The sequence below is a fragment of the Rattus norvegicus genome, chromosome 18 (genome assembly GCF_036323735.1).
Source record: "Rattus norvegicus strain BN/NHsdMcwi chromosome 18, GRCr8, whole genome shotgun sequence".
NCBI lineage: Eukaryota > Metazoa > Chordata > Mammalia > Rodentia > Muridae > Rattus > Rattus norvegicus.
In genome coordinates, this window is record NC_086036.1 from 79,727,550 (window position 1) to 79,740,191 (window position 12,642).

The window sequence follows — 12,642 nt, forward strand, 5'->3', positions numbered from 1 at the left end:
GTACTGTCCCCCCCCCAAACTCCTGGGAGAGAGGAGATGCGCTCTCCCTCTCTCCTCTTTTCAGTGAAATATAACACACATTCGGATCGCAGAGCTTTCAGACAGTCTCAACTGATAGACAGACACATCGAGCTGCTTTCCTGCCTCACTTTTTACTCCTCCTCCTCTCGCCAACGTCACCCTGACAATTACAAATAGGTCTCACACAAGCCATACCTGTCAATCTTTTTAATTGCTTTGTTTTCTTTTATTTTTTTCGGAGCTAAACAATATGACACAGAAAAGAAATCTTAATACAGCATAACATAAAAGATTGCACGTTGCAGGAAGACATTCAGGGGGCTGTGTTGTAATGCACTGGCTGATCTCGGGCGGAACCCATGAGTCCTAAGTCTAGTCAGGCAGACATCAGTTCCTGCAGATTCTTAAACCTGTTAGCTCCCCTCCCCCGCGTGTACATGCATACACACGCGCCCACGTGGATCTGAAACACTCTTGGGTGAAACACGTCCTACATTTGAGGGAAAAAAATACCTGTTTCACTTATGCACCCTTAGTCTGGGGGGGGGTAGACTTGATTGGTGAGGGACGGTGTGGCTTTTGTATTTCTGCAACTCAGAGGTTAAGTGGAAAATGGAAGATATTTTTAAATTAAAATGAACATCTAAAATATAAAGATGGACTTAGCTCATCACAAAAATGTCCGGAAATATTTAATGTTGACCTTATTTAAAAGGGTGAATAATCTGGTCAGTGGGCACAATTAGCTAAAAAATGGCACGATAGAAAGATCTTTCTAGATGCGTGAGAAAACGAAGTCTTCAAAGATCATCACAAAGTCTCCAATTCCGCTGAGCCCCTCAGCGGGCCCCACCTAGAACTTTAAAATGCTTCTACGCTCTGGGAATTCGGCCATCTAGCTCTGTATGTGTGTTCTCTCCCAATGGGAAAGCTGTAACAGTCTTGTGGAGCTACTTAAAACATCCATGGAAAAACACGAAATCTAGGCCAAGATAAATAAAATGGCTTAGTTCGTGCAACTTGCACGGGACAGACCGAGAGCACAGCGAGCGGCGCGCTCGGAGCACGGGAGGCCTAGGCCCAGGGTGCACCGTGCACTGAGCGCCCTCGGCCCGCAGGAAGGCGCTCGTGCGCGTGCACCAGCGCCCCGGCTCCCCGCCCGGCCCAGGCCCGGGCCCCGGCCGTGCCCCGCCGCCCCGGCCGCGCTCGGGGTTGATTCGTACCACCTTGCAAGGAAGTGAATGCTTCGCACGGGAAGGGGAGGCGCCTGCGCCGGCCGCCGGCCGCCTTGTCGCTCAGGGACGCTTGGGCTACGGCGGCGGCGATCGCCAGGGCGCTGGCCCTTTAGCTTGGCGCCCCCCGCCCCCGGTGGAGGAATCAAATCCCATCGCAGAGCGTGCGGAGGGTGGGGGATATCCGGGGCCTCTCCCGCGCCCGGAGGAAAGGGGAGGGCGGAGGAGATCCTAGGCCAGTGTGAGCCGAGCGGATTCAAACCAAAACAAAAAGATTAAAGGAGCAGCGGCTGCGGCTGCGGCGGCCGCGGGGCCGGGCAGGGATCCTAGGGTGGCGCCCGGGTTCCGCGGGGGCTGCGGCGCACGGCCGGGCCGGAGGGCGGGGGCGGGAGCCAGGAGGCGAGGGGAGGGCGGGAGCCTAGGGGAGGGCGCGGGCCGGAGGAGGGGCGGGCCCGCCCGCGCGGAGCCGAGCGGAGCCAAGCGGCCGGGACTGGGCGCGACCCGGCCCAGCGTAGGCGCAGGAGCGGGCGGAGCCGATCGTGGGCAATGCTGAGGCTGGCGACCGCCGGGGCCCGAGCCATCGTGGACATGTCGTACGCCCGTCACTTCCTGGACTTCCAGGGCTCCGCCATCCCCCGAACTATGCAGAAGCTGGTGGTAACCCGGCTGAGCCCTAACTTCCACGAGGCCGTCACCCTGCGCCGGGACTGCCCAGTGCCGCTCCCCGGGGACGGAGACCTCCTCGTCCGGAACCGGTGAGCCCGGCGCGCGACCCCGTCCCGGTCCCCGGCCCGCGCAGCTGGGCTCCCGGCTGTCCCGGGTCGCCTGCCTGCCCACACTGCGGCGCGCGCTCGGGCGCACAGCCTGACTTTGCGAGATCCCAGGAAATTGAACCCGCCGCCATCTGGCGAAGGCGAATGTAATGTGACTTGCTGGTGTGAATACCCGATGCCACCAAACGTCCTCTTATCTGGGGGTTATTTTAATTTGGGATTCTCCCCTCCCCCAGCCGTTCCTCCTCCCCCTCCCGCTCCCTAAATAAAAACGACGGGACCCAGAAAGGGAGGCTCCCCACCCGGCCCACCCGCGCGCACCCACGGTTCCTGCGTTGCCATAATTTTTAGTGGAACAGCAACAGCCTGGACACACATTGCGACGTTTAGGTAAACGTGCTTTGGAGGAAGGGGGCCCATGTTTGGTTTGCTTTTTCCTGTCCCCTCCTCGTATTGGTGGAGCTTGTCCTTGGGTGTGTTGGTGTGCACCTAGTCTGCGTGTTGTCAGTGCCATCTGACTGTGCTCTGTCCCCTGAGTGCAAAGCGGGGGCGTGCACCCGGCAATTGAGCCAAGGTTGGGCGGGGGCATGGCTGCATTTGCCTGAATGCGTTGCAGACACTCGGATGGCACACTGGTTGTTGCCAGACTGACTGTTTAACCCAGGCTATCCACCTTAATGGTTTTCCACATCGCTAATCTTTATTAAGGGGTGAAGCGGAGGAAGTGTGGGGCTTCGCTGTGCTCGGTCCAGGCCATACCACACTGAGGTCTGCTCGGAGCGTCCTCTCAATGCTGGACTGTCAGGGTCTTCTCCTCTGTGCCATTTCACTTTCTGGGTTCCATTCGAAGGTCCCAGCATGGCGCATTGGAAGTTGGATGAAATTACGGAAGAGGAGAGTTAGTTCTGGTTGTATCCAAGCGGTAAACTCTGTACCAGAAAGTATCCTAGGTCCCCTGGAAGGGCTAAATGAGGAAACTTTTCTACTCAAGTAGCTGGGTGCGAAGATTGGTCCAGACAGTCCAGTTTAAAGATTCCTACCATCCTTCCTAACAAGACTATAGGAATGAAGAATCCTGATTGTGAAACTTTTGGGAACCTGTTGGAACCTTAGCGTTTGAGTGAGCAGTGGGTGGGATTGAGTGGAGTGCGTGGGTGGAGACTTTCTTAAAGGGTGGCGCGTGTGTGTCCTTAACACGCTTTGGCCGGCCGCGCATGGAGCAGAGGATTGCTTCATTGTGTGACGAAATGCTGAGGCTGTGGAGAATAAAAATTTGAACCCTGCCGACCTAAAAAGGGCTTGGACTGTGCTCACATAGAACATCCAGAACACACTAGTGGTTTGTGAGAAGTGGAGGTGAGAATAGACTGAAAAGCTTTCTGAGCAAACTTCATCGGAGATTTTGTTTTTTAAAGCTCCATGCCCGGCTTTCGCTTTCTTTTATTGTTGTGATTTATATAGTGTTGACTGTAAACACTAATAAACGCACACAAACTGCTTACATAAAATCCCTTGTTGAAACAGGTGTGAAATGTGGAAGGGGGTGCCACCAGGGGACAGGCTGAGAGAAGGTGTGAAGTGGGAGAAGAGTGCTAGTAACATGGAGGTGGGACTCCCGCCGCCCGACCGCCTGCCTGCCAAGGCTGCTCGCTTTGCTGGTCTGGGGGCCTCTCACCCTTGAGTTTATTTAACTCTTGGAGATCCCCCCCCCCCAAAGCTTCTTGGGTTTAGCAAGCTCCCTTTCCCCTTCTCCAAAAGTCTCACAGCAGCACCCTTGGATCCCCCAGGTCATCGAGGTTGTTCTGGAATTGAATGTTTCTTGGATCCCTGAAATCAGATTGTCGGAGAGTAGACCTGCCATTTTGGAGGAAATAGCTGTTCAGACTGTTTTAAAAATACACGTCTCTATTTTGCTTCCATGTCTGTCTGGAGCCCCTTTGGCCCAAGTGCTTTATATGAACAACTTGACCTCCAACTTCTACCTTGAATCCACAGCAGGGGAAAATGCAGGCAGAATCTTTGCCCCTCCCGTTACTGTTCAGTTATGGAGTCATTCAGCTGTAGGCAGATCCTTTTTTCTTATGAGCACTGTCAGTGTCCTTCCCTGTTTTGTTTTGGTTTTTTATTTTAAGGAGCAGGGTTTAATAATTAACCCGCAAGTTAGTTCATTTGAATACAGGGCCCACATCCTCCTAAGTAGTGCTAATTGCATTAAAATTTTATTCAGAGGTTCCCCGTTTTTAGCATAACAAAATCTTCCCTAGAATTAGCGAGTGAGCCCAAATGAATTTGTTTTGAAGGATGTTTGGAGCTTTTGTGCCCAGTGCTCTGACTTTCTTTCAGTGAACTATATCCACACCTCGTTCCTGTTAGCAAAATACATTCCTTCATTCACAAGAAGGGCAGCGCATGCAAGCTAGACATGGATTCGGGGCAGTAAAGTTTACAATGGAGGGGGAAACGTGTGGAGGTTGCACAGAACTCCTCTTGAATCAGTAATTGATGTTCCTTTATCAGTCACTACCTTACTGTCCCATGCCCCCACCCCACGCCACCCCCACCTCCACCCAGCCCTCGGAAGAGGAGACAGACTCCGATGGTCAAGTCTGCTTGGTGTGCTATTTTTGGCTTTTTCGTGAGAGTGACAGATTATTTTTCGTTTCCAAATATTCCTAACGATTTTCTGTTCAAGTGTAAGATAATGCAAAGAGTTTGTAGAAATGGCGGGGGGGGGCGTTGTGATAAACGGTTTGGTGCTCACGGGAGGGTAAAATATTTCTGCTCACTCTCCAAGCCGAGATATTCCCCCCACACACCCCAACTACTACAACTTCTTCTTCTTCTTCTTCTTCTTCTTCTTTCTTCTTTCTTCTTTCTTCTTTCTTCTTCTTTCTTTCTTCTTCCTCCCCCTCCTTCTTGTCTTCTGTCTTCTATATTTTTCTTTTGTTTTTTTTTTTTTCAAGGAAAGTGCAGCTTAGATGACTTTGTTTTGTCTCCCAGTTTTCAAGGCTCTTCTATAGTCTAAGTTTTCTGTTTGGTGTTTGTTCAAATGAAAACTTCACCCTGTCACCCTGTTCTACAATAAATGAAGCTCACCTCTTTCTGGTATGAATAACCAAGCAGCTTTAGAAGGGCACATATTTGGGAAATGCCTGCTGTGGTCCCACTTGTTTTTCGTGGAGTGCCCTGACTTTAGTTTTCACAGTGCATACTTCTCTCGACTTGCCGGGGTCCTGTGGTCATTGCTGGCACACATTTTCATGTATGGAGGAAGTGGGTACAGGCAGGGTCTCCAAGTGCATCAGCATATTTCCTGTTTTGTTTTGTTTTCTTTTCTGTGGCTCGCCTTTCTTCCCTCTTCTTCCCCTTTGAGCCCGCTGCCCTTGAACTTGGTTCTTGAGGAGCGAAATGCTTGCATTGCTTATAGTTTAAAGCTCAGGTAAGGACCAAGGTGCCAAGGTGCGTCCCAGGCGGTGGCGGGTCTCCAGCACCACGCGACAGGGATGCAGTGTCAGGAGGAGGTACCAGGTAGAGAGAGGGCTCCTAGCCCTATGGACCAAAAGACTCTAGAGAGAACACGGGACCAAAAGACAGCCGATATAGGCAATAGTTGGAACCGCTCCCCGACGACAAGTATAGGTTAGAAGAGGGTGGTAATAATAAATAAACGTGCATAAGGGTCAAGGTCATGATTTGGAAGGTTTCACTCTGCATGGCTTTTCTGGGACTTTTCCTGGGAAAAGCATGTCCGTGGGGACCGGAAGCCCAGCAACCTCGTCTCGCTCCGGATCGTGGTCATTGGTGTCTCTCCCGATGGTGGCAATGGAAAGGCCCCGTTTCCTGCACAGACCCAACCCAAAGCACCCCAATGTGGTGCGCGGCTTTCTGACCAGGGCGCTGCAGGGCCGATGCCTGCTGGAAGAAGCTCACAGGCTTGTGGGTCAGCGCCACCTCGCCAGTGGTTGCTGGTGCTGATCGCCACAGTGACTGCTGTAGTGTTTCCTGCCCAAGCCTTTGAAAGCTATCGGCAACCACTTCAGCAGAGCTCTATTCCCATCCCTCCAAACTTGGCCGCAGCTGCCCCCTTCCGCCAGTGTGCCCTGCTAGGTCTCCACCTCTTCCAGGGAAAAAAGCCACCGCCAGAGGGAGGGGGAGATGGAGGGTTAGGGAGGTATTTCCATTCTCAGTCCAGTTTTTCCTACCAACCCCACACCCTGGGCCGCAGCAGTGGGCCTGGCTATCCCCAGCTTCTCTAGGAGCCAGACTCAGGGCTCCTGGGAGGAGAGCAGCCCCTGTGGACCTCGAGATGCCAAATGAACACAGCCTGGAAGGGGAGCAGAAAGAGTTAACTATGAGTAGAGAGAGGATGGACAACTGGCCTTTGGTCTCTGTTCCCCAACCACTAAGCAAACCCAGCCCTAAGATCAAGTCTAGCCTACCAGGCTTTTTCTCCTGGAACTGGCTTTTCAGCTGGGTGAAGGGACAAGGAATTTGAGATGCCCTGCAGCCTAGCTCTAGTGGGCTGGCCCTGGGAGCTCCAGAATCAAGATCTAGTGAGCCAGCCTTTTTTAGAAAGGTCAGGTCTGAAGAAGTGTGTAAATTAAAGGGGAAATGATAAGACACAGCCCTCCTACCCCTTCTCCAAAAATAAAAAATAAAATAGAATATTGGCGGTTTGGTATTGAAAAATAAACAAAGCTGGTTTCCCCCATTTTTTACTATTGTGTTTATGAGTACAGAAAGCAGAATTTACAGAAATATTGGAGCCAGCGTAAGTTGGCTTCTGAAAGCCACTTGGAGGGAGAAACTGTTTCAAGTGTTCTTATTTCCACAACCTAGAAAAATATTTCTTATGGTAGAATACTCGTGACAAGCCATTTGGAAATAGAGGGCACAATCTATAGACAATGAAGGTGTGTTTGACCCATAGTTTATGTTCGTTAAACTAAAAGTGAATCCTTTTCACCTTGCTCCTGCCTTGTTTTCATTTTCTTATGGGAGGAAATAATATTTGGGAGATCCGATGTGTCGGGGTTCCCTCAGCATCCCTTAGAAGATAGCTACAACCACACCACAGGGATATTTTTGTTATGAGGTATACTGGGGTATGAAGAAAAGCTGGTAAAATACTGGCTTCACAGCGAGCCTGGGTGCAGAAGGAAACCGGTCATCTGCTATTAATCAGGCCGCGCCTCTGCTTCTTGTCAGGAAAATACAGTGAGGCTTGCTTCCCTCTCCATCTGAAAGAGGCTGCAAAATGCCGAATGCTGCATAAAAAAAATCTCTCTCCTCAGTTTTTGTTCAATTAATCAAAATGCATATGTTCATGCTGGGCATAGTTATATCAGAGAGAAAATTTGCTGTGGCGTTTCAAACAACTGGGGCAGTAACATGTCGCAAGGACGGCCTTGCACGCCCATCAATCTTCAATAATATCATTGTCATTACTATTATTATCTGAAGTGTTAAATTGTTACCAGAATCGATACAAGTGTGCTACTTCGCATATATTGTATCCCACCGTTGTTTTTAACATCTCTGTTAAGAGACCAATTAATTTCCAGCTCAGAGCTTCAGTGAACTTTGTGTGTCAGGCTTCCTGGCTTGCTCCCCACTCCCACTCCCACTCCCACCCCACCCCCGCCCTTCGCCCTTCCCTTATTTCTCCTTTTGAAAGAGGACAGAAGAAAAGTGGTACAGGAAATACCAATACGTCACTTGCTGATTAAAATAATATGAAATTATTCCTAACTATAAAGGAATAAAATCTGCCCAAACTCGAGTTAATACATTTGTAGGAATTCTCCCCGGCTCCCGGCTCCTAAGAAAGAAAGAATCATTTCCCCGGCATTCTGTCAAGTCTTACGGTTTAGGAGCTCTTTGACATTCACTGAGATTAGACTGGCCGTTTTTCCTTAAGCAGAATATGAAGGTAGTTAAAGGAAGGATCTTAATACATCCATCTGTTTTCTTCTAGATTCGTTGGTATTAACGCATCTGACATCAACTATTCAGCTGGCCGCTATGACCCATCCGTGAAGCCCCCCTTTGACATAGGTTTTGAAGGGATTGGTGAGGTGGTGGCCTTAGGTCTCTCTGCCAGTGCTAAGTACACAGTGGGCCAGGCTGTGGCTTATGTGACTCCCGGTTCCTTTGCCGAGTATACAGTGGTGCCTGCTAGCATTGCAATTCCTATGCCTTCAGTGAAACCTGAATATCTCACCTTGCTGGTTAGTGGCACCACTGCATACATCAGCCTGAAAGAGCTTGGAGAGCTGTCAGAAGGGAAGAAAGTTTTGGTTACAGCAGCCGCTGGGGGCACAGGTCAGTTTGCTGTGCAGCTTTCAAAGTTAGCCAAGTGCCATGTTGTCGGAACCTGCTCCTCAGACGAAAAATCAGCTTTTCTGAAGTCTGTTGGGTGTGATCGGCCAATCAACTACAGAACAGAGCCCGTGGAGACAGTTCTGAAGCAGGAGTACCCTGAAGGAGTTGATGTAGTCTATGAGTCTGTTGGGGGAGCCATGTTTGACCTGGCCGTGGATGCCTTAGCCACCAAAGGGCGCTTGATAGTAATTGGGTTTATCTCTGGTTACCAAAGCCCTACAGGACTTTCACCAGTCAAAGCGGGAGCTTTGCCGGCCAAACTCCTGAAGAAGTCAGCCAGCCTCAGGGGTTTCTTCCTGAACCACTACTTCGACAAGTACCAGGCTGCCATGGAACACTTGCTACAGCTGTACACTCGTGGGGACCTGGTGTGTGAGGTGGACCTGGGACACCTGGCCCCAGAGGGGAGGTTCATTGGCCTGGAGTCCATATTTCAGGCTGTTGACTATATGTACTCGGGGAAAAATATTGGGAAACTTGTTGTTGAATTACCACACCCTGTCAGCAGTAAGCTGTGACCCAACAGAACAATGACAAAGGTCAAAGGAGAGAAGTGAATTCTCCGTGCCTTAGAATGAACTTAATACTTCTTAAAAACAAAAGGAGAGTGTTAATGAATCCCCCCCCCCCTTCCTTGGGGGTGAAAATAACATGCCTGAATAAAAGTTCTCTCTATAGCACAAGGTAAAACGTTTACATTCGAGTCTTCAGTCGTGGACGGTCTTGTTCCAAATTTTATTTGTTCCAGAGAAGTAAATTAATTCCTGATGTGAGACCTGATCGAGTCAGTATGTTCCCGCTTGATGAGATTTTTAAATCAGTCTTCAGATAGCTCACCCAGTCTCCTTTGCATGGGAAGCAGCCCTCTTACCTCAGGTATGTACCAGGTGAGAACGCAGTGGGGTCAGTGGGCGTTGAATTCTCTCACCGGCACTGTGCTTAGGGAGGAGCCTTTCCCCACTGTAAGTCACTAACCAATCTTCTAAATAGACATTTGGGAGAGAATTCAACAAATTTAGCCTTGTTATTGGAAAAGTGATTCAGCAAACAGATGCGTCTTAAGGAAGAATATACTGTTTGATGCCCTGAATTCACATCCTGGTTAGACTGTCTGTGCAGAAAAGAACTTTCTGGTCTAGGGAGAATTTCCAATTAGAAAGTTTTGGGAGAGAAAGCTATACCTTGGGGAGTGGGGGGACTGGAAACCAGTGTGCACAGAGGAGAAAGAAAACTCTGCAGTGCCTCTTCAGTAAAGGGCTCACATAGTACCAACACAGCAATCACAGAAGGGCGCTCACTCTGGCAGGTGAAGGGTTAAAAGGGGGGCACTTCCTGTCCCCAAGGGGCAAATGCCACACAGCTCCAAACACAGTAGGCACCCAGGTCATGTAAAAAAAAATCATATCCATTTGCTTCTCCTCAGAGGCTTGGTGTGGAAAGTGCACTTGGTCTCTGGTGACAGACGTGGAATGAAAGTCAGGTGTCCTGTGTTGCTTCTCGGTGTTTGAGAGAAGTGAGCTCTGGTGTTGTGTCCTGGTGCAGTCCTGTCTATCACCCTGCCTACTGCTTCTCTTCACACCGCACCATAGCTGGTGTGCCTGCCCTTCACCTTGGGTATTTTTGTGCTGGAATCAAAACCCCACAGTGCCTTCCTAATCGAAGGTGAAGCCTGTCAGATTATTTTCCGGGTCTTGGGTTTCAGCACATCAAACGTTCTCAATGAATGGGAATGCAATTAGGAGAGCTCTGCAAAAGTCGGGGTGGGGTGGGGGGCAGGTTTAATTCTTTCCTTGCATCTGGGGAGCAGAGAGATCCTGTTTCTGAATAGCTGTTAGTATCTGTTTTACAAGATTTACTCATTTCCAGGTACCTAATGTAGCTGCTAGCATGCACGCACAACAATACAATTTATATGGTAAATGGAGCCAAATAATGGTATCACTGAGTGTTATGGCCGCACTGAAGGGAAATGTCACGGTAAATAGCCACCAAATTATGGATCACGCCGAAGTGTCACAACTACACTAAAGACAAATAGCACTAGAGGCTATTGCCACTGTGATGCCTCTGAGTTATGAAGAAGGGTAGCAGCCTGAGAGGGGCTCTTTGTGTCCTCGTCATAGCAGAGGGTTGCTGGTGCAGGGGACAAGAAAGGCTCTTCCAGTACGGTGCTTAGTTATTAATCTGTCCCTTTTAGACCTCGTCTCTTGTAACAGGGGAGACCTCGCCGGCTCTCTTGTATACAAACATAACCAACAGAGGGGGGGGGAAGGGCTTTATGGATGTCCGTGTGCTCAGGAAATGACTGGTAATGGAAAAAATGTTGTAATAAAATAATCTAATCAAAGACGATTATTAAATTTAACATAGTATATGTCTGAAAGGCTGAGTCGCTTGCTATGCAGATAGATGTGTGAAATCTCACTGATGATGCTCTCTCCCTCTGAAAAGGCTTGAGGACTGAGGACATTACCAGCTAAATTGCCTCTTCTGAACTGAAGTGAGTCCCGGTTTCCTTCATTTTAATGGGTGGGTAATAAAGATGAAAGACCAACATTTTATCTGATGGATCCCTTAAGCTATGGAATAAAAATGTATTTTGTTTTGAGGGGAACATACTAAATTCAGATATGTAAAAGTAAAATTCGCACACCCAGGTTTAAAATAAAACATTAAGAAAAAAAAAAAAAGCACACATGCCTTTCTGTCCCCAAACAGAGAAACTACGGCAGGCATTCTGTTTTTATTTATTCTTAGAAAACAGGCCCAAGTGATCCTACTCGTTCCAACAATGCCAAAAAGATGGCTAAAGTTTTTTTTTTTTTTTAATCTTTTGGAAAATGTTTTTTAATCCAGGGGTTAGAGCTGAGTATCAGTTTGGTTCCCCTTGGATTGTTGTTTTGGACCAATCCCTAGGGGAAGGTAAAACGCTGTGAGGGCCCATGCTTCTCTCTGCCCCCACACAGGAAAAGTGTGCGTTCATAATTCAGGGTCACTGTCAGCTCTGCTGGGGAGAGGGGAAGAGGGCAGATGTGTGGCGCAGGATAAAGGAATTCTCAGTTTGGTTGTGGCCTGTCAGCTTCTGTGGCCCAGCAAGGAAGAAGGCACAGCCTCCTGAGAAAGACATCCCCTAAAATGCCTTAGGGTTTGGTCAGGACTTCTGAAAAGTCCCATGCTACCCCTTCAAACCTGTTCCGAATGAAAACAATATAATTCCTGCTCCTTTTTACGGTGACTACAGATGCTGATTGATTTTAACATTAAAAAGGGAAAAAAAAATTATCCAGGAAACTGGTTTGCAAAGAGAGATTGGCTCTTTGTGTTGTTGTCTGGCGGCATCAGAACGGAGGAGTTACCGGGAAGGGAACAGAGCTCCTGCAGTTGGTGGTTAGTACTTCCTTCAGTGTTTATCTAATGCAGGTACGGGAGAAGTCGCTGCGGCTTATTAAAACGGAGGCCTGTGTAGTGCACTCAAGGAGCACAGCAGCTAATGAGCCCGTGAGGTCCCAGCACCACGAATGCCTCCTCTGTGTCCCCACAAGACGCTGGAAACTTGACAGATGATACCATTTAGGACACTGCCTGCCTTAGGGACCTGCTTCTTGGCTTTCTGTTTTGGGTTTTTATTTGGGTAACATTTATAATGGCCACCTGACTTGTGCCTGTGACGTCTTAACCCCTTGTGGAACTCTCGGGCTGCATAAATTTACCCGTCAAGGGTCCCTTTAAAATGAGGCTTTGTGCAAAGGACCAAAATGCTTTTCCTGATGACTCTACCACATGTTCACATGGGGCAAATACCATATTTCAGATCTTAAAATTCAGATGAGTGTTGTGCAGGTTTGAGAGTCAACTTGATGGGACCCAGGACTGTCCCCCTGGAATACCAATTTCCTATGTTTTACAAATTTTACAGGGAAGATCAGATGCAAAAATGGCCCAATCTCAATCGTCTCTGCCTCCCACGCCCTTAAAAATATTTTGGTTTTGTAATATTAATTTTAAAATTATATGCAAACTATTCATTTTTCAGCTTAGGGGTTTGTTTCGGGGGGAGGGACTTTTTGTCCTGTTTTGGTTTTTATTTGCACAGCTTCTGCAACTAATTTTCCCCACAATGGCCTAGAATCCATTTATTTAAATAAGAGCGTCTACAGAAGCCAAAACTCGGAACTCCATTGCCAGCGCCTCGGCGCCACTGTAAACTTGAAATTCCGCTCTCCCTAGCCTTT

At 48.8% G+C, this 12,642-nt stretch overlaps 2 protein-coding genes across 2 annotated transcripts in view; one reads left to right on the forward strand and one right to left on the reverse strand.

Moving 5' to 3' along the window:
• Positions 1–113, reverse strand: part of Tshz1 (teashirt zinc finger homeobox 1) — a 76,407-nt gene extending 76,294 nt beyond the window's left edge. Inside the window, exon 1 of the mRNA NM_001400632.1 lies at positions 1–113. This exon is cut by the window's left edge and continues 979 nt beyond it. The gene's annotated coding sequence lies outside the window, so the exon portion shown is untranslated.
• A 1,619-nt stretch (positions 114–1,732) lies between these two features.
• Positions 1,733–11,083, forward strand: Ptgr3 (prostaglandin reductase 3). The gene is made up of 2 exons (NM_001106129.1): positions 1,733–2,008; positions 8,004–11,083. The coding sequence occupies exons 1-2, from the start codon at positions 1,800–1,802 to the stop codon at positions 8,926–8,928; spliced, it is 1,134 nt and encodes a 377-aa protein (NP_001099599.1). The 5' UTR covers positions 1,733–1,799; the 3' UTR covers positions 8,929–11,083.
• The last annotated feature ends 1,559 nt before the right edge of the window (positions 11,084–12,642 follow it).

Bases quoted from the DNA above. Each gene is read 5' to 3' on its own strand.
- Ptgr3 (NM_001106129.1), top strand. From the start codon at position 1,800: ATGCTGAGGCTGGCGACCGCCGGGGCCCGAGCCATCGTGGACATGTCG. The intron at 2,009-8,003 runs GTGAGCCCGGCG...GTTTTCTTCTAG, and splicing joins GACCTCCTCGTCCGGAACCG to ATTCGTTGGTATTAACGCAT.